Genomic DNA, 25,118 nt, shown 5'->3' on the forward strand with positions numbered 1-25,118 from the left:
ATCGATTTCTCTCTTGTAATTGGTGTGTGAGCTTCCACATGTTTCTGTTACCTTGGTCTCTTTACTCTTTAAGTCAGTCTCGCTCATTTTCTAAGCTTTATTTCGAATAATTTCTCCATAAAAGGGGGGGCCAGCATTGAGATAGTTTATTTTGCGTGGGTGTGCGCAATCAATTTTAAAAGTTTACCACTCTTTGGAAACTGTTGGATTTTCGGTCTTCTGCACCTTTGTCCTTTGGGGCACGTGAGTCCAATAGGCTTTCATATTCTCTGTTTTCATGCTTTTTATCCTTGTTGATACCTAAATCTTGACTAATTCAATTATGAAAAATTTGCATAAATTTTGGTTCGAACTCCTTGTGAACTTTCCTCAAATTGACATATAAAGTCTCGAAATTTGTCAGATTAAACTTCAATATTGAATTCAGGGACATGGATTTCATCTAAAAAACATAGAATTGGGAAGTATTGATTTAGATTTGTGCAAAACCCCCAATTTTCTAGTGTAACATGAAAATGAAATTTGAGAAATCCAAACTCTAAATGACAAAATCGATCCAGTTCGACCCCACCAATAGGTTTAGAATGATGAAAAATATAGGGTAGTGGTCTTGAATTTGCAAGATCATCTGCAAACTTAGAGTAATATCCAAGGACTAAATTGAAAATAAAAAGTTCAATTAAGTCCTTTCCGCCAAAATTGTGCAATTATGCAGACAATTGGACTAAAACACAATATAAAGGCATTAAAGGCAAATGTCATGACTTTAAAAAAATGAAAATAGAAAATAAGAGGACTCAAAATGTAATTTTTGGTTCAATTGGGGGTTATGCTCAATGAAGAGACTTATAATCTCAAATTTAATTTTTCAAATTTTAAATGGAAAAAAATATAATGGAATTAAAATAAAAATATTTAATATTTTTTCATATTTTTGTGGCCATATCTACTATTTTTCTTATGTTTTGAATATTTTTATAATATAGAAAATACTACAAAATGCGAAAAATATCAAAAATTATTTTTTTATTTAAAAATAGTTCCTTGGGCTTGGCCAAGTCTTTCAAGTTGATTTCGCAATTTTATGAATTTTTATGAATTTTTTTATTAATTTTCTAAAAAGAAATGACAAAATTAGGTGTCAACACCGATCTTATGCGGGTATGCAAGTTTCTTCTCTCCATGCATTTGAGGTATGTATATCAACAATCAGGTAAACCAATATAGAGTTAATTTATTTTTTCAAATAAAATAATTGTACTATACATTGATTAATCTTTTAAATTATGCCTTGTCAGGTCTAAATAGTTCTTTCCAATTTTCTTTGCCCTCACCAGTGATGATCTTAAGCCAAATAAGAGTGCAAGCATGGAAATCAGAGAAGAGACTCTTGAGAAAGATGTCAATCAAGGTCACACCTCTTGAATGGGTGAATGCTAAGCATGAGTTAGTTCGGGTTGGTCATGGAGACGATGAAAAGGCAAAAGAAGTGCTGCTGGCTTGTCTTAAGGAAGGTGTGGAAAGGCGCCTCAGAGGCCCCGACCATGTACTAGTGACTTCATCTTTGTCCCCAGCACCTCCAGCACCTTCAACACCTCGCCCCAAGCGCAAGAAGACATCGACTCAGGGGGTGTCCTCTTCATCAGCTGAGTCTACAAACGTTCAGATCTTCACTGTTATTGCCGAGCTTAAAGGAACTGTCCATGCTCCATAGCACCATCGAATCCTTTGGAAGTACCTTAAACACATCGAACGGTCGATTGTTAACCTCCGGTGTTACAATCTTGTTCGTCCAGCATCATAGCCCGCTGAAGAATCCTCATCTCCTGAGCCTTTCCCAAACCCGACCGAAAAAGAAGAAAGCCTGCAAGAACTGAACCCTACCAGCCCCTGTCTTGCTTATATATTTTTTATGTCATTAGGACTTTTCATGCGCTACCAGATCACTAGGATGATATGTCATCCTTTTTGTTTTTGGACTGACTGGGTTTGTTAGCATGACTGTTGATCTAAACGAAGCATCGCTATTTTCACTATTTGTGCACATTTTCTCTGCTCCTACTATGCTCTAAGCTGTTGCATTTTCTGTTAAGACTTTTTTTTATTATGATAACAAGGGGGAGAAACTAGCTGTGAAATATGTATGAAAAAATATGACTGCTAATATGGAGAAACATGCTATATGGGGGAGAAACTGGCTAAAGAAACTAACTCTTATCTTCATACCATTAAGACTATTAATGATCTGCTCTATCTTCATATTTTGAACGATCATTGATATTGCCTCGGTTCTTATACATGCGCTGTACGAAATACTTCATTATCTTTGTGCTCTATGATCTACTGTTCAAATGCTCTGAAATGATTATATCTTCTGATCAAGCAAACTGTTATTGTTTACTGTACTTGCAAATACTTCGTAACAAACTTGTTATACTTCACATACGCGGAGACTGGTTATTTTCATCATTAAAAAAGGGGAGATTGTTGGAAAACATCCTTATGATATTTTGATGATTATGAAATCATATGGTCATATTTGATTGTCAATAGTGGATTAGATGATTGGGAAACTCCCAAGACCATATGGTCATGCATTTGATCCAAAAGGAGCCAAATTTTCTTTGAATGGAAAGTTCTTCCTTTAGAATGGACTTATGGCCCTCATCTTGTGTTCTAATCTTTCCCAAGAGCTAATAGCATCTAATTATAAGTGAATTAGACGATTTGGAAGCTCCCAGGACCAGACAGTCTAGCATTTGACCCAAAAAGAGCCAAACTTTCTTAGAATGGGAAGTTCTTCCATTAGAATGGACTTATGGTTATGGCCCTCATCTCTCATTCGAATCTTTACCAAGAGCTAATTGCATCTAAATGGACACAATTATAAGTGAATTATATGATTTGGAAGCTCTCAAGACCAGATGGTCATGCATTTGTTCCAAAAGGAGCCAAACTTTCTTGGAATGGGAAGTTTTTCCATTTGGACTGGACTTAAGGCCCTCATCTTGCATTCTAATCTTTCCCAAGAGCTAATAGCTTCTAAATGGACACAATTATAAGTGAATTAGATAATTCGAAACCTCCCAAGATCAAATGGTCAAGCATTTGGCCCAAAAGGAGCCAAACTTCTTAGAATGGGAAGTTCTCCCATTAAAATGAACTTTTGGTCATCATCTTGCATTATAATCTTTCCCAAGAGCTAATAGCATCTAAATGGACACAACTATAATTGAATTAGATGATTTGGAAGCTCCTAAGATGAGAAGGTCTAGCATTTGACCCAAAAGGAGCCAAACTTTCTTAGAATGGGAAATTCTTTCCATTAGAATGGACTTATGGTCCTCATCTTGCATTCGAATATTTCTCAAGAGCTAATGGAATCTAAATGGACACAATTATAAGTGAATTAGATGATTTGGAAGCTCCAAGACCAGGCAGTTTAGCATTTGACCCAATAGGAACTAGACTTTCTCTTGGTTTGTTGCGTTTTCGTCACTATGAAATTGCCTTGGACATGTTAATTGACGAGAAGTGGTAATAAGCCCAAATATACCAACTCTAGAAAGCCGATGGATACCAACCCAACCATGAAGCCCATATGGGGCTGGCTCCGACCCGGATGACTCAAGCACCTAAGGCGGTTTGAAAAAAATCGAGATAGGTTGACCCAAATAGATTCAATAGGCGTTTACAAAAGCAAAATTGTGTTTTCTTCGGAATATATATAAAGTTATCATCTCAATTCTCTCACGCTTCTTTATCCTTTTATTTACTTAAGTATCCGAATATTTCCTAAGAAAAATTGTAAAGGGCTTCTCTATCGAACCCAAAATCCTCATGTTCGAAAGCTTTATCTATTGATGCATGCATCAACCAAAAGCCTTCTTTTTGAAAAATATCATCCTAAACATGATCACATCGCTTAATCGACGAAAAATACTTTTCTACGAAAATACTTACACAAATTATTATCGATAATGAAAAATTTCTCAGTAAAAGCGACGACTTTTAGGAAACTGTTCTTCAAACCCAAGATTTACCAAGGATTGGTCTATAACTCTTTGATAATTGACGGGATTTAACAGATTGTTTGTGAGATAATGTCTAGAAATCATGCAATTCAATTTTTTTTGCAGGAACCAATTTCACCTGTCTGTTACTCGTCAAGTGAATGCGGTGCTCTGCGTCTGATGAAACATCAAAATGCCAACTCGATCCTAGTCTTGGCACTTCAATTCGTATGCTTCTGCTTCCAACAAATGACACTCCCTTTTCTTTACATGAAAAACACAAACAAACATAGAGAAACCTCTAGAGCAACTGATGAAGATGACCCAACCTCTGTTGTCTCAACCATCACGTTATAACCTGGCATTGGATAGCGAAGACGAGTAGAGCAGTGACGAAGCTGAGAAGCTTGTGTTATTGCTCTTTGGGTACAAGCTCGCCGGCTTCGAGGACGAGGTCGCCGGGACGCAGTTGTTCTTTCTGTTTCCTTGATTTTCAGTCGCTTGAGCCCCCTTAAGGAGAACGTCAACCTTGGCAAACTCCTCTCTTTCGTGTTTGATCTCCTTGAGCATTGCGGCAACGTCCTTCATGGTCGGCCTCTCATCGGGGGATGGATTTACGCACAGCAATGCGATGCCTAGCACTTGCCTCATCTCTTCCACTTCAGATTCAGGCTGGGACAGCAGGTTCTGATCGAGCAATCCGGTGCCCCCTCTCTTTCGTCTGACCCAATCCACAATGTGAAGGCCGTCCGGAATGGTCGGATCTATAGGTTGCTTCCCCGTCAAGACTTCCAATACCACTACGCCATAGCTGTATACATCACTCTTCTCTGTTATCTTCATCATGTAGCCATACTCTGTCATAGATACAACGGGGTCAGATCAATATCGAAAATATTGTACCAGCCATTTGAAAACTAAATTAAACTCGAATAAAGTTCGGATCAGATGCTTAAAGAATAAATGCTTGGAAAGAAACAAAGAGTTTTGACGCAGAGCAATAAAGAGAACACTGAGTCATGTGTAATAGACAAGCTGACCTGGAGCAATGTATCCATAAGAGCCAGCAACTGTATTCGAGGACCGAGCAAAATCACCGTCATCCACAAGCTTAGCCAGGCCAAAATCGGCGATGTACGGCTCAAACTCAAGGCCTATGAGGATATTATTTGCTTTGATGTCACGGTGAACAATCGGAGGCACACAGTCGTGGTGCAAATAAGCCAGCCCTTGTGCCGCCCCAATCAGTATTTGGTACCGGAGCTCCCAATCCAGTGAATTCCTGGTCCTCTCATGCAGAAGGCTGCCCAAGCTCCCGTTCGGCATATAGTCATACATGAGCAATCTAGTGTTCCTGTTCCAGCAACAACCCAAGAATCTCACGATGTTCTTGTGACGGATCGAACCAAGTGTTCTCACCTCTGCTGAGAACGAATCACGGACCCCACTTTTCTCATCATCAAATGAACAAGCGGGGGCTTTTGTCGTTGGCCACAGCTTCTTCACGGCAATCACTTCCCCGTTATCCATATCAGCTCGATAGACGACCCCAGAGCACCCTTTTCCGATCACATTGGTATCCACTAGGCACTTAAGCACCTGATCCACTGAGAAATTTAGCTTTTGGAAAGGGGTGAACTGCCATGGCCAAGAATCTCCTAACTCCGATTCGTCATCGTCCTTGATTGTTCTTCGGGCTCGGATAACTGCAAATATACCCATCACTACCATAGCCACTGTCAATGTAATCAACAGGGCGATCGCTAGTCTCAGCTTCCGTGAACGGCTGATGTCTTCATCTTTACCCACTATTTCTTTCCCATCACTAGCATTCAAGAAGCAAGAGGCATGGCTTGAGGAACAAAGGCCTTCATTTCCAACAAGATCATTGGTTGAGAGTTGTCGGAAAAGCTTTGTATCGGGAAGATAGCCAGAGAAGTTGTTATAGGAGATGTTGAGTGACACAAGATTTTCAAGGGAAGCCAGTGGACTGAGACTACCCTGAAGCTTGTTATGCGAAAGGTCCAAGATTGACAACTTACTCAGAGAAGACATCTGTACTGGAATTGGCCCGGTAAGGCCGTTCCAGCTGAGGTTAAGAGCAATCTCAAGCGCCTCAATTCTGCCCAGTTCCAGCGGTATGCTTCCTGTTAGCTCATTGCTGCTAAGATCCAGCAACTGCAAACTTGAACACAGCCCAAGTGCAGAAGGAACAGAGCCTGAGAATGAATTCTGGTTGAGTACAAGCTTGTTTAGTGAAATGAGGCGTCCAAAGCTCGCAGGTATTGGGCCTGTGATCCTGTTGACGGAAACATCCAAGACTTGGAGGCCCGAGAGGGACGATAGTGACTCGGCAAGGGGACCTTCCAGGGTGTTGTTGCTCAGGTCTATCATTTGCAGCTCTGTGCATTCCCCGAGCTCATTGGGCACCTTCCCGGAAAGGCGGTTCCCAGAAAAATCGAGAAAATTCAGATTCTTAAGGTTTCCTACTTCTTTGGGAATCCCACCAGCAATATGGTTGTTCCCAAGCCGAAGACGCACCAGAGAACTGCAATTACCGATTTCTGGAGGTATCATCCCAGAAATATCATTAGAAATCAACAGCAGCTTGGTGAGATTCTTGAGCTGAAAGAGCCCCGGAGGAATCCCACCGGTCAGGGCATTGTGCGACAAATCTAGAGCTTGGAGATTAAGACAAGAAGCCAACGTCGAAGGAATGCTTCCTTCGAGCTGGTTCTGCCAGCCGAAGAACACATTGAGCATCGACAGCTTCCCCAGCTCAGGCGGAATTAGCCCCGAGATCTGATTCGTGTCGAGCTGCAATTGCAGGAGGCTCGTGGCATTGGAAAGATTAGCGGGTATCGAACCGGACACATTGTTATTGCTAATCATAAAAGCTTCAAGCCCCAACAGTCCTCCTAGAGACGTTGGTATAGTCCCAGACAGAAAATTTAAGGAAATATCAATCATCCTGAGACTGCTACAATTACCAATCTCCTCAGGAATAATGCCCTCAAGATTATTCTGCCACAACAACAACTGTTCAAGCTTCTGAAGCTTGCCAAGCTCAGGTGGAATCGAACCAGACAAGCTGTTCTCATAGAGGAACAAGTCCACAAGCTCGGAACAATTCCCTATTTCAGGAGGGATCTCACCAGAGATCATTGTGGTGTATATGGACAAAGTTTGGAGCTTTTTGAGCTTACCCAATGAAGGAGGCAAAGAGCCTGCGACCTGTGTGTCGGCCAAGCCCAGGACTGCCAAATTTGTGCAATCTCCAAGCTCGTCAGGAATCTTCCCAACAATGTCCTTGTTCCCTCCAGCCCTGAAGACTTCAAGGCTTGACAGCTTCCCCAACTCAGGAGGAATAGACCCGCCAAGCCTGTTGTCAAAAAGCAAGAGACTCTTCAACACTCTGCAATTGCTCAGCCCAACTGGAATTTTCCCAGCGAGCCTATTAGAATTCAGGGCCAGCTCCTCCAAGTCCCCGAGATTCCCAATCCTCTCAGGAATGGCTCCAACGAGAGAGTTGGAGCTCAGGTCAATGACCGAGAGAGAAGTGCAGTCGCCAATGTCATCAGGGATAGTGCCGGTGAGATTCGCCTCGGAAATGACAAGCTTCTTCAAGAACTTGAGGGAGGAGACATTGGCGGGCACGGGGAGCTGAAGAGCCACGGATTGGATGTCGATCTCGGTGACGAAACCCTGAGGCGAGCAAGTGATGGAGGCCCACTTGCATGGGGAAGCGTCGTGGCTGTTCCAAGACGAGAGGATTGGAGGAGGTGGCGAGGGGGATGAGTTGAGCCATGCGAAGAGGAAGGAAGCTTCTTGGGTTGCAGAGATGGTAGGAAACGAGGAGGAGAAGAAGAAGAAGATGGAGAAAAAGAGAGATTTTCTTGGAGTGGGCATAGGCATAGACATTTGCCTCAATTTCTTCACCATTCTTCTTGGGTTTGCACCATTTGGGTTTCCCAACTTCTCTCTCTCTCTCTCTTTCTTGCTCTCTGTTTTTTTCCCCCTCCTCCTTGGTTGGGTTTCTTGGTAAGAACTCAACCTCAAGGGGGGGCAAGAACAGCGGCAACAGCACTCTCTTGCCTCTCCTTCCTCTTTTGCTTACATGTAGCGTGCGTTGCAAAATGCACGGACGGAACACTGGAACTAAAATATTATTTTCATTGCAGAAACAGAAAAAGAGATTAGAATACAAATTGTATAGAAGGACAATGGCCTTGAGATCCGCGACCACCACCTCACTCCTAGGATGAGGTGCGAGATTTGTTTATAATAGTCTTTTTGACTTAGCACATTACTACGTTATTAACCTCACGAACCAAATAAGATACGGAGTTAAAGCACAAAAACTGAAACGAAGTGGAAATATTATTCGCGCATTCGACGACGCGGTGGATCGATCCAGTGTCGTGCGTCAAGTGCCCCTTTTCGAATTGTTCTTTTCGGACACAAAGGGACGACAGGAATTACTCCAACTTACTTCAGCCGTGCATGGGCTTCCGGGGCTCTGGTTCGGTTTGCTTTTGGCTGATAGAGAAGGGTTTCTGGGTTCAGTTTACTCTCTTTTATTGCTTTTTGTCTCTATCCAAGGGCCAAGTTTTGCATTTTGGTACTGTGTCATATCATTTAACTTCTCTGTCATATCGCCCCTGAGATCACTTAGCAATCTCTGACTCTTTGTTTTGGGGTGTCCATTATTTGGACTTGCGACATTGGGGTAGAGGTAATCTGGAAAAATCCTGGCAAGGGAACCCTCAAATTCAATGTTGATGTCTCCCTCGTTGTGGGATCGACGGCCGAGGCCATCAGCTGTGTCGGCCAGAATTGCCATGGAGAATTAATTGATGGTTTCGCAATGGAGGTGAGCTCGAGTTCAGCTGCGCGGAAGGAGGCTCTGGCGTTGGTGAAAACCCTAAGATTTTTGAGTGAGACACTTACGAGCGAGAGTCTTCTGATTGAGTCGGACAAACTAACTCTTGTAAAAGACCCTTCGAGGAGCAGATCACTTCATGTGGGAAGCGGACCTACTTATCACCGAGGTCAAGACTCTGATTATGGGCTTTCCGAATCTGAAGTTGGCTCATTGCAGCGGAGAGTCCAATGAAGTAGCCGATTGAATTGCTAAAACGCGACGGAATAAATCCCTACCTCAAAATTGGCTCACTAGTCCACTTGAAGCCTTATGAGTCTTACTTGTTTCTGAATCAAGGTCTTTAGTACTCGAACTCTTTGAGTTAGTTTAATGAATTACATCTTTTTCGAAAAAAAAAAAACCATTGGTGTTGAGGTTGTTTTTACTACTACACCCCCAAAATTAAGGGACTTTTGTTGCCAACAATTGAGAGGTTTTGGGACTTTCTTGACTTTCTTGCCCCCACAATTAAGGGAATTTCTTAACATTTTTTTGCCAACAATGAAGGGACTTCCTTGGGAAACTGCAAAAATTTGTGCTTCATCTTGCCATTTATTTTTGTGCAAAGCAATAGACCAAGCAAAATTCAGGCGAATGACATTTTACTCCCGATTTTGACATTTATTGCAAGTTTTGCCCCTTGACTTTTCAGTTTTGGCAATATATCCCCCCCAAAACTCTTGAAATCAGTTGCAACGCCCCTTGTCGTTTATTCTCCTCATTTTTAAGTTGGAGCTCCGGCCATGTGCTTGTCACATGACTAATTTACTCTTCATTGAGGGGAAATCTGTATAACAACAAATAACGAATTATGTCCTAAGTTTCAGCACATGTGATAAATTTCCCCCAACTTCTTAATTTTTTTTTCCAATGTGCCCCTTTTCAAAGCACCTTGACGGTGGTCTTGACAATTTTTTCTTGCCTGATCTCCACCAGAGATTGATTTTGGTTATTCTATCGAAGGTCCTCCTGCCCTTGCTTGGCTATGGCGTAGCCTCAATATTTCTTTTCCATAATTATTCTATAAATCAATTGTTTTACAAATTAAAATCGCTTCTTCTAATTAGTAAATATTTCGCTCTCATAAGAACTCATAGAAGTAAAGTATTTGTAATGATTTGTCGTTTTTAACGATAAAACTTGGCACGTCGTCACACTGCATCGACATTTGATGCTCGTTATGTTTCTTATAAAGTGATGTTAGCACTAAAGCTTTGTATTTAGTATTTAACAAGAACAAGAATTGATTTATAGAGTAAGGTCGTTATGTTTCCTATGAAAGTTTGGAGGAAATCTCAAGGTCACAATCGAAATTAATACGAAGTTGGATAGTTTGATGATCATTTTTAAAGTCTGGACTAGATTTGAATAACTATTGATAGTGCAGCCCTTATATGAATATGTCAATGTCTAGAGAGAGGAGGCTAATTATACCTTTCAACGTACCAAGCCAATAGAAATGGGAAGTGCCTTCGCCCTTTAAAAGGAAATAGAGAATTTTTCAATGTGTATGGTAATAAAAACTATTATTTTCGTACCTTAATTGTATGTATTTGTGCGAATAGATCGTATGGATATGTAAAATACAAGATTTCCAATCCTGTTAAATATATTGTAAATCGTATATGTTAGGACTAGGGTTTTCCCTTTAGTGTATGTATCTACATTTATACATTTCCTTGTATGTACATTTATATCGGCCTTGTGCGTAAATTGATCATTCCATTATTTACTTCTCTAAATCTATCACGGTATCAGAGTTAGGATTTGCTTCATTGCGCCTTCATCTCACGTCGGCCGCCCAACGTTGTCTTTATCGCTCCGACTTTGTCTCGCTTGATCTTCTTAATCCTTCGCCTTGTTCTCGCGATCAAACTCGGGTTCTAGCAAGAAATGGAGGGAAACGGATGCTCAATTTCGTAATTATCTTAAACATATTAACTATTTCTGTATTTTCCGATCGCTTGGAAGGGACAAAAGAAACATATTGTTCTTTCTTCAACAATTTCTGATCTCTAATGGACCTCTCGGGAGGATTCGAACCCAGATGAAGTTCTAATCATCTGTCAAAGAAAAAATCATTTCTCACCCACAACTGGCCCAAAAGGAGAAGGATATTTTCCTATGGGGGTAGGAAAATCATGACGGGATAGCGGACCCAAGGCTATGGAACTTATCAAAATCAAGTTATGGTCTTCTAATAGTGCAATGAGCAGTAATTCAAATGCTATGAAAGTTGGATGATGAAGTATCAGACCACCAAGATAGTTCGTTTAGATATCCCGATTAGAGGATACTAATCTCTTAAAATGCACGAAATTGTCGCGGTCGATCGATTATTCACAGCTGGACCAACTCCATGGTTCTGACATATACTACTTCCCTTATCAGAAAAATATAGATGGGCCTACAATTTCTTCTGCATTATGTTCTTTCGTACCTAGCAATCTGATCAAAGTCAATTTCGATTGCCAATAAAGGAAAATTTACAGTCAGGCTTAAGATTCGATATAATCTTGGTGAAACATATAGTTCGAAGATAGCAGCATGGGACGGAGGCAAAACCAAGGTGGTAAAATCTGGCTCTTAGATGAATTTGGTTGTATTTTAAGCTAATCCAAAGATTTTTCACTCGAACTGCTACATTTTTTCCCTAATTATACTCATGTCAGGCACATCAGACATTTGCACTAAAAAAAGTGTCAAAAAATTCCTAAATCTATTGCGTCCATACCAATTCAGTTCTAAATATTTCAATTACGCCAATTTAGTCATAAACATTTTGCATTTATGATAATTAAGTCTAGCTAGCCAATTTTGATCGAAAATCGCTAATATGGACATCGGTTGTCCTACATGGCACGACCAGAGCTAACGTAGGTTTTTTTAATAATTTTTTTAAAAAAATATCTTTTCTCTTTTTCTTTTTCTTTTTTTATTGATGGCGAGAGAGGATTGATGCAGGAGCATCCAACACATCATAGCCATCCTTAAGTTTCGAACTGATTCAGTCGGCAAGTCCTGCAACTTCGTTGTTTATTTAGGCCAAAACCGATTTCGATTACACTTTGCTGCGGTGGAAAAATAAAAGAGATGCCGACATGACCCAATATGCCAACTAAGGAGTTACTGAATGTTGTCCTAGCCAATTGAGCTATATTTCTCAAAGTTAGCTACTGAATTTGTTGCGGACCAATAATATACCGATGGGGATCTATGTTATTTCCTCGATCATTTGGAGACTTCTCATGATGATTATTTGTTGGTCCAACCGGGTGGACTAGATTGCTGAAGAGTCCAAGTGCAAGTCTCAAAGTCTTTATTACTTTCTAGTTTCTAGTTGTCATTTATTGCTTTCCTAGTTTCTAGGTCTTCAACTACTATCTGGTTACCATGACGAGTCTTTAGTGTTCGGGGATTTCTTGTGTTGTCTAGTCCCCGTGTCTTTACTAATTGATTGGTCCTCGAGTTTCTATTATTCTGCTATTTCCTATGTCCGAGTCTCTCTATATAAGGAGGAGAGTTCTCCACCGTAACACAAACTTTGATTAAATAAATGAAAATTCATCTAAGTGAGTTGAATGATAAATTTCGATATCTTTATTCTTGGAGAGTGGATTACTCCTTGGTGATAAGTCAAAAATCCTTTATCCTTGATTTGTGGCACAGCCTTTATACCGTGGTGGTGAGTTTCTATCAAATCCCGATCTTTATCCTTGGCTAGTGTTATATTGTACTATTGTCTCATTTTGTATATTGGCTTGTGGTTTGTCCTTTACGCCTCGATATAGATTGATTCCTATCGGTTCTATTTTGTTGTCATACACCATCTCATACACTTAATCCCAAAATCCTCCATATACCGTCCATACAATTCAACCCATCGTTACCGATTACAACTCTAAATTCCCTACTGATGGAATCATTCATCCATGCCTGCATCAAAGGTCATCGACCGATCACTGCTGGCCCTAGGCAAGAGCCGTGACGTCCTTGCCCACTGCTAGGCTAGGGCTCGCGAGCCGTTGTTGTGGCCGGCGAGTACCGCGAGCCGTCGCCCGATCTAAGCCCCGACGAGGGTCGCCTACCCTCAATTAAAAAAACAAAAGTAAAGAAAAGAAAAGGAATAATAAGAAGAAGAAGAAACAAGCAAAAAAATTATTAAAAAATAAAAACCATAAAAAAACATTCACTTCGGTCTTTGGTCGTGCCGAGTAGGACGATCGGCGTACACGTTAATGATTTTCGGTCACAATTGACCAACCGACTCAAAAATGCAAAAAATATAGGACTAAATTGGCAAAATTAAAATATTTCGAATTGAATTGACATCAATGTAATATGCCCAATACTTTTTTAACACTTTTCTCAAAATTGCACCTTTCACCAATTATGGCTCACAATTGCCTAGAAAAAAAGCCTCGTGACAGGATGATTTGAGACGTTCCCTGAAACCTCGCTTGCATCATCTTATCTTCAGTGGAAAGACAAACAGTTTCTGAAAATGGAAGTGCGTGGGATGATTGTGCATTTGACTTTAAGCTTGCTTAGGGTCTGGATTCAATTAAATTACCATCTTTATGATCACCGGATTACATTTTTTTCTGGGATGAAGTTTTTGGCTGTGGGTTAATGGAGTGACATTGTTTTTATGAATTAAAACGATGAAGCAGAGGGAATTACGTAGAATGGCAATGGCTCGAATCAAAATCCAGTTCTTTTAGGTATTTTGCGCGATTTCAGGTTCGAATCGCATGTACATATAATGATTTTGTTAGTACGACCTCACATTATGCATTGTCACAATGTTCTCTTTTCATTTTCACTGATTTTTCCTCTTCGTGTATCCAAATTTCAAGTGGGCTTGAGCAATTTTTAAAGCAAGTAACGAAGTAAGAATGAGGCTTTAGCATTTCAATAATTTATTAGAAATCTGACAGGACATGAGAGTATCCATCGAAAATGGAGATTGGGCTCAGATTGCCGTTGGATCCAATGGCATCTGTCCCTGTACGACCGTTTAATATTACAAAGCAAGGTACAAAAATTTCTTGAAAAGGGTAGCAATTTATCATATTTATGTGTAGTGTATGTGAGATTAAGAGAGAGAGAGTGAGAAAGGCATAAAGAATTTGAGATTTGAACGGAAGTCATCTCACTTAATAAGACAGTTTTGTTTATGGTAAAATAATCCTTAATTTGATTTGTTAAATACTACTTGGCAGAAACATTATGGAGCATCGGAGTCACCAACCACATCGAATACGAAGGATTGGATCTTACATTGAACACAAACTGTATGGATCCCATGTTAAATGTTTGCGCTTCCAGATTAATATTTTTCGAGTAAATTATCAACTTTTTTAACGGATAAATGTGATCAGTTCAAGGGTTTTATCTTTCATCCACCCACTGTGTATGAAATCATGCACCATTGAATCTTAGTTTTAGTCGTGTGACGTTAAGTTTCAACTTGACCGTAATCACTAGTACGGCAGTAATGTTAAGTTTGGAAGGTTTCATAAATCACGTAAATGCAGTATTAATCTGCTAATTTTAGTAGTTTTTTTTTGGTATTAGTTGCTAATTTTAGTAGTTTAACTAGTCATAATCCAAAAACGAAATATCTTGCATAATTCTCCCATATATTGATGTGGCGTTGAAATTTGGAAAATTTTCAAAAAATTGTTAAATATATTGCACTTTTGCTAATTCAGTCCAAACCTTTTAAGTTTGCCAATTGAGATGTAAACTTTTTCAGGTTTTTTCCTTTCAATCTTATTGGCCGGAAATCACCGATATGAATGTTGGTCATCCTATGTGGCATGACTATCGTTAACGTAGACAATTTTTGATGATATTTTGATATATTTTTTTCTATTTTTCTATTAATTTTTTCTTATTTCTTTTTTTCCTTTTTTTTTCTCTTCTAATTTTCTTCTTTAGCGATTGGCGAGGGCCAGCTCCAGGTGAGTATTGCAACTCCCTTGCTGGCTACTAGCAAGGGCCGTGACACCTTGCCCTAATCCGGGTGAGGCCGGCCTCGCTAGCGGTGGGAGAGGCAGCCTTACTTAGAGGTTGGCCTCGCCCTTAGCCACGACCCTCGCCCACTATCGGAGAGGCGATGCGGCCCTCGCTAGCGGTCGGCGAGTGCATCGCGGCCCTCACTTGCAGCCGGCGAGGGCCAAGTGACCCTCGCCCAGCGATCGATGAGGATTTGATACCGCTAAAGAAGAAAACCAAAAGAAAAAAAGGAAAAATTCAAAAAATACATTTTGTCCCCATCAACGCCGGTCATACCACGTAAGACTACTAGCATTCATGTCAATGATTTATAGCCAATATAATTGAATTGACAAAAAAACAATAGGTTTAAAAGTTTTTTGACAATTTTTCCATTGAAATTTATATTGTCAAAGTACTCTTTTCTATTCAAAAAAGTTTTTCAGCTCTTAATGTCGATTTTTTCCCTGCATAGCCAACGAATCTCCCTTTTATGACTCTCAAAGATCCACATCATCACATCTCACAATGTTAAATCTTTTGGTTCCCTGACTATAATCTTTTTCTTTTCTTTTTATTTATTATACTCTACGACTAGTCCACTATCATGTTAGATGACTCTCCCTTCGATGACTAAACTTCATGTATACTTGATGATTTGACCTCTGCGTAATACCTAGATACTAGATAATTTCTTATGATAACTTTATCTAGCTACTCCTATTACTCGTATAATCACGTGTCTCAAAATCATATAAGAGTATCATCTCGTAATTTTGGCGAACAATTATGTAGTTACTTTTTTAAGGCGTTTTAAGCAATCAAAATGAAATTTAAACCATGAAAAAGCATTTCAATTGATTGACATATATCATGTGACAATGATGAGGTAATATAACCGAACAATCATCAATACTCGGCTATTATCAATCTCATCCCATTTAATTTCACTTTTGATTGGTTATCATGCGATAATGACACGTATGCGTCACATGAAAGATTTCTCCACAATCAAACCCACAAGTTCAAGGGATCAGTTGCTAGGAAAATTACCAAAAAAGTCCAAACCTACTGCAATTTTGTTCATCCAATTATAAACTTTTTAATTTGCCCAATTTAGTTCTAAACATTTTTGACAATTTAATAATGCAGTATGTCCGGTCAATTTTGAAGTAAAATAGCAGGCGTAGATGCCGACTAGCCTATGTGACGTCGCCTACGATGACATAAGCCTTTTTTTTTTTATAAAAAAAATTATTTTTTTTTTTTATTATTTCACTTTTTTTTTTTCTTTTTTTTTTTCTATTTTTTCATTGTGGCCAGCGAGGTTAGCCTTATTAGAGCTAGGCCGGCGAGGCTCGACCTTGCTAGATCCGACAAGGCTCAAGCCTTTGCCATATCCAACTTGAGCGACCCTAGCTAGAGGTCGCAAGGTCAAGCCTCGTCAAAATAATAAGGAAAAAAATAACAAATCACTAGTAGCGCCACATAGGATGGTTAGCGTCCACGTCGGTAATTTCTTATCAAAGTTGGGCAGATAGACTGAATTGGTAGATTATCAAAAGGTTCGGGATTGAATTGATACAATTATAATAAGTTTATGACCTTTTTGGTAATTTTTCCTTTAATATCAAAGAATAAGCACATATAAAGAGTGGGGTAAGACAGAGAAAAAAAAGGATTAATATGACGAAAAACTTCAAATCGGTATACTTGTGACAAATTTACCCAAAACTATTTTTTTTACCATAAAAAATCTTAAATTGATACACTTGTGATAAATTTACTTCAAATTATTTTTTTAATCACAAAAAAAACGAAACCAGTACATTTGTGACAAATTTATACCGAACTAATTACTTTGACCATCAAAAATCCAAATTGATACAAATATGATAAACTTACCTCGTGTTAATCTTCGTTAAATTGAATTAATGCCACGAAAAATTTCAAATTGATATTTATGTGATAAATAGATGATAAAAATCCCAAATGTATGCATCCTATAATTGCCTCGTGTCATCCAATTCAGCAATTTGACTATAAAATTTAATGAAAACTAACGGAGAGTAAATTTGTCAAATATGTACCAGTTTAAGATTTTTATTGATCGAAAAAAATAGTTTGGGATAAATTTATCACAAGTGTAATAGTTTGGGGGTTTTTTTGGCATTGAAAAAAAAATCAAAACAAAGTCTACAGCAATCTAATCTAAACCTAAGTGAAAAACATAATTCAAAAAGAAAAAAAAAATTAACTAATGAATTAATTAAAGAAAATGTGTAAGAAAGTATGGAGTGAGTGGAGTGGTAGCTTTAACAAAATCCCTGATTTTGAGGCAACCACATCACGTGAGGATGGGAATCCAAAAAATTTTCCTCCCACTAATTGCCTGTCCAAACCAAACCCACTTTTGCAATAACCCCATTTTAATAATCTCTTGATATTTTATGATATCAGACCCCAATATCTTAAATTTTAAGGGCCTAAAGTCTTGTATAATATTCCATAAGGACCTAAAGATCCCTTAAACTATTCACTTTAGGACCAAAAAGTCCAAGAAGGAAATTGTAAGATAAATTGCAATATTAAAAGCTAAACGGCGCAGTTCACAGCTGCCCTAATTTAAGGGTCGTGGCCTTGGGAAACTCCACGAGTGGAATCTATCCACGTTTGTGTCTGTGTCTTTGAGCACCACAGGCCCAACAATGCGTTTTGTTTTCTTCTTCTTTTTTTTTTTGTCTCTTTCAAAGAAGAAGAAGAATGATTCTCTGAATATCTTTTATGGGAAATTTACCAGTTTGCCTCCTAAAATATGCATCAAGGGCCATTTTACTCTTCGTTATCCAAATTCAAATCAATTTACTCTCTATGTCAAACAAAAATTTCTTCAATCCACGCCAATCTCTTGATGCAGACGGGAAGCTTCAACTCCTTTATGGTCCAAACTTCTTTTATTCGCTTTCGTTGTTCGTGATGTGAAATGCGTACAATATCATTTTTCAGTAATACCATTCAAATTTTTCAGAAGAATCTTCAAAGGGTTCATCACTTCATAGTCAAGATATCTTTTATCCACTTCGCAATATTCATATGTTATGCTAAATAAAAAATCTATTTTACAATTGATGAAATGAAACCGTAATCAAAGGCTCAAAGTACATGTTGCTCCTAATCCTACCACACTTATTACTTTAATGCATGTAATTATCTCTGTGGAGAGCAGAATGCCCTTTAATTTCTATGGAACTTAAAGTGTCCCGAAAAAATGGAACGAATTTAAGAGAGCCTGTGTATTTGTGTCTTGTTTCTCATGTTAGAAATCGCAACTTGTTGAATCATTTGCTTTTTTTTTTCTCTAATTAAAGATACATTGGAAGGATGGTTAGTTGATTTCCCAATCAACCTCATTTTGGGATTTTAGATTGCCCATTCTTTAAATTATACCATTGCATCCAATAATTTCCATCCAACCAAACAAGCAGAGAGAGAGAGAGAGAGAGAGAGAGAGAGAGAGAGAGAGAGAGAGAGAGAGTGAGTGTGTTCAAGAGCCTTTCTGAAAAAAGAGACTCATATCATTTAAAATAAACAAATTTTCCCTCTTCTTTGTCAATATTATATATGAGACGCAGAAAAAAGTAGCTACATGTGTGTCCAAACTTAGTTTGAAAGTAAGTCCAACGTGGGGGCGGAATGACAAATTGAATGAAGTGTGTCATGTGTGTGTGTGAAGAGAGAGAGAGAGAGAGAGAGAGACCACTTTTTGGTTTTCTTTATCTGTTCATCTGATCAATCATCAATGGATTGAGTATTCTATACGCGTATTTTGTTCGTATACTGAAGATGGCTACAGAGCGATGTCCATCACTTGCAGCCTTACAGGTGGGTCTGCGCCAGGGGCTTTGATCTCTGCAATAACCCTGATGCTCAGGCCCACCATTTGTCTGTTGGAAAACCTCGGGACTTTGACTGGTCAACCCAATAGGAATGGTGATTTTGACATCTCGCTGAAGACTGAAGACCCACTCCATGCAAAAAGCACGTCGCAGAAAGAAGAAAGGTTCCCAGGTTGGCTACCTAGAACAGGGCAATTCTAGGACCGTTCTTCTGCATTCCTACAGCAATTGGGGAACAAAAATGAGAGGGAATGAAATTGAACTAACTATTTAGTAGAGGGCATATTTTTATTCTGACGGTATTGGTGAATAATTGGAAGCATTAAATGGGGGAAACAATAGTGAACTACTTTCTTTTAAGGTTGAAATGAAACAACTTTAAAAAGATAACTGGGAACAATCTAACCTCGGCGTATTGTGGGGCCTCATTATTTTTACCCACCATGTCATGAGTTCGAACTCAATTGGAATAGCAGTTCTTGATTTGTTCTTCAGCAATTTTGGGAATTGATGCCTATGAAACTTGTACTACCATTTGTATATCATCGATGATTTAGCTCAAGATAAGGAAAGTTATGTGATAACATTTTCAAGCTAAATGAATTTTCTCTCTCTCTTTCGCGCCTCCGATTATGAGCGAATTATCTTATATGGGGACTCGAATCTTCCTTTGTTTGTCCACGAGTGGGTATTTGTGAAGGGAGGAGGGCATATGCGCCTAAATAGAACATTCAAAGCGATTCATCTATTTTGTACACGAGACTAACCTCGAATGTATTTAGAGTGCATACACTCGGTCCGAATTTTTTTCTTACTAAAAGTGAATTATTTTCCTTGAAACTTCTCTCACCCTTTCCAAAATTTGAATCTCCTTTTTCTTTGTTTGACATTTAAACCCAAAGCGGCAGAAAGATATCTTAAGTGCCAATATTTATGTATGGTGCTACTTTTAGTATCAATATTTTTTTTATCACTTAAGTGCCAAGTTTTTTTAAAAATGATTATTTAAGTGCTAACTCCGATGAGTGTCGTTGATGTGTGAAGTTCTTTTTTTTTTTTTTTTTTGTAGTTTTTCATCTTATTTTTAAATTTTAATTGAACTTTTAAAAAAAAATTAGCTTAACAAGTAAAAGTCGGTCCACGTGGACTGAATTTTCTAAAAAAATTTGCCACATGGACTTATTTAAAAAAAATTGGCAAGTGGGCTGCCTTTTTTAAAATAAAAATCAACATAAAATTTAAAAAAATTAATAAAAAAATACCACGTGGACTATTTGATTGGAATTTCTGGCCGTTGGCACTGAAGTAATTGTCTTTTTTCAATTTGACATTTTAGTAAGCCGGAAAAAATGTTAATATTAAAGTGAGCACCGTACATAAATATTATTACTTCAAGTGTCCTTCTACCCTTAAAAACAAAAGAAAAGAGAAGAAATTTATTAGGCTAAAGTTGGGCCAGAAATCTTCTCAGCCTTCTAAGATGATGGGAATCGGCCTACATCTTCAACATTTGAAATGTATTGGGCCTAGAGATTGTCAGAAGAGACCCGTTGTTCATTGCTATGAAATAATCTCCACGATACTCTTCACCGGTAAAAAGTAAGTACCATGACATCCATCGTTTTTTTTTTTTTATGTCGAATAGTGGAGTCCACAATTAGAATTCTTTGTGATAACAGTGTTTTATTGAACCAACTGTAGTGATAGATAAGGTTTTTTCATCTTCCCCAAGCAAAAGTAGAGATACAAGCAATCCTCAAGTTGGAACTATATATGGTTCACAAAAATAACTATTAAATTAGAATGGAATCTTAACAAAGAAGAGGGAAAAATTGAGGCCATGTGCAAATTATGTGAAAATTAGGCAAGCTGGCCAATTAGCTTTGGGAACCATATACAGTTCCAACTTAGGAATTGATACGGGACCATCGGACCTTGTTCGATTGATTCTCAAGCTCAATTATGAACTCATCGATTGATCCGTCTTTATCCTTATTCCTGCATGAAAGGACCGATTTTAGTCGCAACTTGCTTCGTTGGATCATGTTGTCATGAAGACTATCGACTAGGATTATCGAAAATAAAGTTTCGATTCTTTCCTTTCCAATAAGATATTTGATTCACTAGCTTAATTGAATATTCAAATGCATATTCAATATATGATTGATTGCTGATTATATAGCATATTCAATATGTGATTGACTGCTGATTTCAAGCCATATCTTGCCCGATTAGTCGGCGATTTAATGGCAAATTAAAGACATATCAATGAAAGGTTGATTGGAGTTATTTTTTTTTATATCAGTAGATCTTTTAAGGTTGTTATTAGCATGATAAGGCTGGTGAACGAAATTTGTCTTTTATTTCCTTTTTCTATTTCATTTATCTTAGTTGCTCTATTTATAGTGGAGTGTTCTCCATTGTAAAGCAAAGATGAGATTGAAAGAATGAGAATTCCTCCCATCACGAGTTAAATTGTTAATCTCTTGATTTCTTTATCCTTTGAGAGTAGATTACTCCTTGGTCGTGAACCAAAAGCCCTTTAGCCTTGGTTGGTGGTTGTCATTTAGATCATGGTGGTGAGCTTCTATCAAATGCCAATCTTTATCCTTGGCTGGTGGTGCATCTTTTATGCCTTGGTGGTGATCGTACCTATCCTACATTAGCATTGATCCTTCGACTTTTGTCCCCTGTACACTCTGATTTGTTCATACTTCCTTTCATTATCACTCCAAAGACATTCGCCCGCCTCACGTATGAATAAGGAATGATTGAATAGATACTTTGGGACTAGTTCCAAGTAGACCCACATAATATTCCATCTCTTAAACGGTCGGTTCCCCACCCACCTCCCCCACTGGGACACCACTGACCTTAGCTCCGTTGATCGCCACCCTCAGCCCATGCTCCTCCCTCTGTCCGCCGGGGCGGGCAGGAGGAGGAGGAGGAGGAGGAGGAGGAGAGCTAGGCGCACCGCACGTGCGGGCCGACCAGCACCTTGTTAGCGTGTGAAGCCAAAATATTTCATTAAGGGCTTTTTTTGTTTTATGTCCTTTTTTGCTCATAGGTTAAAAACTATACCTCTTATATTAGTGATGTAAAGGTAGTAGCCGTTATAAGAGCAAAAAAAGGGAAAAAAAAAAAAGGGACAGAGAAGTGCAAAGTAGTGAATGGAGAGAAAAAAGAAATGAGAGGGCGTGACAGCATTCTTGAGTGTTCTCGATTTCTTTTTTGCCCCGGTCCGAGAAGATCATCGGTTGTATTCCTACTTTTCTCGAAGACTAGTGGATTCGCAGAGTGTCTTTGTGTGGAGACGTAACCCAATTTTGAGTGAACTTCGATAATAAATTCTCTGGTGTGTTCTTCTAATTTTGTTCTTCTATAATTGTATTCTGCTAGTGTGGATTGTTTGTTTGGACTATTATTCTGGAATTGATGCATGATTCCTAACACACCTCACGTGCGTACAATTGGGCAAAAGGCTCTACTTCGAGAGCGACGGAGCAAGGGGCGATAGGAGGTGCAAGACCCACCATGGTGGAGTGACGGCGGTGCTAGGTGGAGGGGTGCCATGTGGTGCTGGGAGACGCCAAGGAGTACCACAGGCGGCACAAGGTGTGCGAGTTGCACTCCCAAGCTCCCATGGTGGTGGTGCTCGGCCTAGAGCAGCGCTTTTGTCAACAGTGCAGTCGGTACCAACCAAACGCCACTCTCTCTCTCTCTCTCTCTCTCTCTCTCTCTCTCTATTGCACGCCAGTGCGCTTTTCGACATTTAACTTTGTTCGGGGCATTCGGTGAATGCATCTGAACATACGATTGTTCTGAATTCTGAATAGTTGATGGTCTAAAATGCAAAATCAATATGAAGATGGAGGTTAGCCACGCAGGGTGATTGACTTGACAGTGGGTGGATGGTGTGGGATAGGTTAACACCAAGTGTCGGAGTTTGACGACCCCAAGAGGAGTTGCCGGAGGAGATTGGTCGGGCACAACGAGAACCGGAGAAAGAGCTCTCACGATTCTGTTCCCACCAACTCTTCTCAAGGTATATCTTTCCTGAATCTCATACTTCTCCATCTCTCTTTCTCGATCTTCCAGTCTCTATTAGACTGTCTGCGCGCCTTTACTCGTTTTGTTGATTGCTTTACGGAAAACGAGCTATTCGACAATAAATAGGATAACAGATTTACGTGGTTCAACTGTTGTGACTTGTGCCTCGAAAAGCATCTTCTAGATGAAGACACCGCTTATATATAGATAAGAGTTGGATCCAAAACATGAAATCTACATAAACTAAGTAAACATTGAAATTGAAAACCTACTTGAACTAGGAAAGTATCCTTTTCCAAAGTAAACATTGAAATTGAAAACCTGCTTGAACTAGGAAAGTATCCTTTCGATCTTATACTCGAGACATATTCTCAACAATTATTCCAATCTAAAATGCCATTGCATTGGCAGACGGATTTTGGCTTGGCTAACATGAATGAATGTGCTTTAGACTATCATGGTTTTTTGCTGGTCTACAATGTGAGAGAATTCAGCGTGAAAGTAACTCCAATTGTTCGGCTTCGATTCTTCTCAGTTCCAACCCCTGTTCTTTGCTCTCTATTTTGCCTTTGCATCTGTGATTTATGCTACATCTACTTTCCCGTTCGGCTCATGGGCGTGGTTGACTCCGGAACTCAATCCAATCTCTTACCCTTTGTCAATGAATGGAATTCCAATAGAACACAGCTGTTAGAGCACGATCCAAAGCATTCGCTTGCCTAGAAACCCATGCCAATCTCCAGCGTTCCCGAATCTGCAAAAGCGCCTTTGGGTCAGAGACATAGCTCCTAATTTACCAACTCTTTTCGTCATCCAGATTTCTTGATTCACATCATCATTGGTGGACCTTGTCGTTCCAGGCCTTCTAATATCCATATGGGTGAGCACATACAGAAGTCCACTCAATGCCTGATGTAACGCCAAATGCCCTAGGGAATGTACTGATTGATGCTTCGAAGAAATTGCAGGGTAGTAAGAGGGTATTAGTCTATGTATGGTTTTTTTTATCTCCGTAATCAAGCAAGTTAAATATTGCTATTTGCAGAGGAAGAATACAGGATATAAGAATGTCATTCTGATGTAAAGAGAAGGTTTGATCTCCTCTGCCTTGTCGTGTGAAAATTCTTTGCTCATTTGAAGTAATGACTGTGGTAAATTGTTTAGCGGGAAGCCTAGTGAATTTATCGAGTTGGAAGTAGTCGGCAAGTCGGATACTGCTGACAATTTTGATCGTACGTTGTAGCGTTGTAGTCAATCTAGTGAAACTCGCCTTATCTTTCGTAATCTTCTCAAGCGTGTTATTAAAACATAACAAGAATAGTAAAAGGAGGCTTTTTAGATTGATCATCTGCTTCCATTTTTGCATCTGAGAGTTTGACTTGATCGTGTTGAGCGGCACCTGGTGTTAGTAGCACTGCCATGTCGAGGTTAGACTGGTCATGATGTTAAACTGGTGATTTGATCTTGCATTAAACAAAATTTAGACTGGTCGTGATGCTCAAAATATGGATTGGTTATTATGTTAAGTGGGGTAATCCAATCTTGCATTGCATAACCCGTTCTTATGCTCTTTTAACTCCTCGGATTGCTTTCGCTCTAAGCGGAGTTGACTGACTGAGATTAGGTAATGTACTGCTTCATCGCGGATTCTGAACACAGGTTGCTCTTTCAAGGACAACGAATTCACATCTTTGTTACTGCTTTCAAAACAGGATGTGCTCCCTCTCTTATGTTGTCGAGAACGGATACGTGGGTCTCTCCATCCGAGCTCTCCTCGAGATCCAGCGCTGCACTGGGTGAGCTCATTGCTGAACACCGGGCAACCATCTTGGCAAGGCAGCTCATCTTGGATCGGGACTGGCACTTGCACTATGCTGGAGGGGACCTCGGCTAGGCTCAAGACGGCGGCTCCGCTTCACTTTTCCCCCACGAGCACCAAGTGTTGCCCGAACCACGCTGCTGGGACAGGTTCCAGGAGGAACCGGGCACACAGGTCACTCTAGATCTCATGCAAGCACCGAGCTCTGTGTTCGGTTTGCTGTCCATGAGGAAAAAGGTTAAGGATGAGGAAGAGTGTTCAGATATATGGAACTCTTACGCGAGTACCCATGTCGTTTAAATTCTACCGCGAGGTTAGCATTAATGCATTTTCGATCTTTATTCAACTTCGCTCGACTTCCAACCATGGTCGGAATAACTTTACAAAGCAGCTGTGAGCCAACTCCTATTAAT

The 25,118-nt window shown here is 39.4% G+C and overlaps 1 protein-coding gene and 1 pseudogene across 1 annotated transcript; one reads left to right on the forward strand and one right to left on the reverse strand.

The window, feature by feature from the left end:
• Positions 1-4,191: 4,191 nt before the first annotated feature.
• Positions 4,192-8,106, reverse strand: LOC115754653 (LRR receptor-like serine/threonine-protein kinase RGI1). The gene is made up of 3 exons (XM_030693747.2): positions 5,054-8,106; positions 4,362-4,870; positions 4,192-4,297 (listed from the first exon to the last, which is right to left on the reverse strand). Exons 1-2 carry the CDS (start codon positions 7,953-7,955, stop codon positions 4,365-4,367), a joined length of 3,408 nt encoding a protein of 1,135 aa, XP_030549607.1. The 5' UTR covers positions 7,956-8,106; the 3' UTR covers positions 4,192-4,297; positions 4,362-4,364.
• Positions 8,107-22,391: 14,285 nt separating this feature from the next.
• LOC125316042 lies at positions 22,392-25,005 on the forward strand (annotated as a pseudogene).
• Positions 25,006-25,118: the final 113 nt, after the last annotated feature.

This window comes from Rhodamnia argentea, chromosome 1 (genome assembly GCF_020921035.1).
Source record: "Rhodamnia argentea isolate NSW1041297 chromosome 1, ASM2092103v1, whole genome shotgun sequence".
Lineage (NCBI taxonomy): Eukaryota > Viridiplantae > Streptophyta > Magnoliopsida > Myrtales > Myrtaceae > Rhodamnia > Rhodamnia argentea.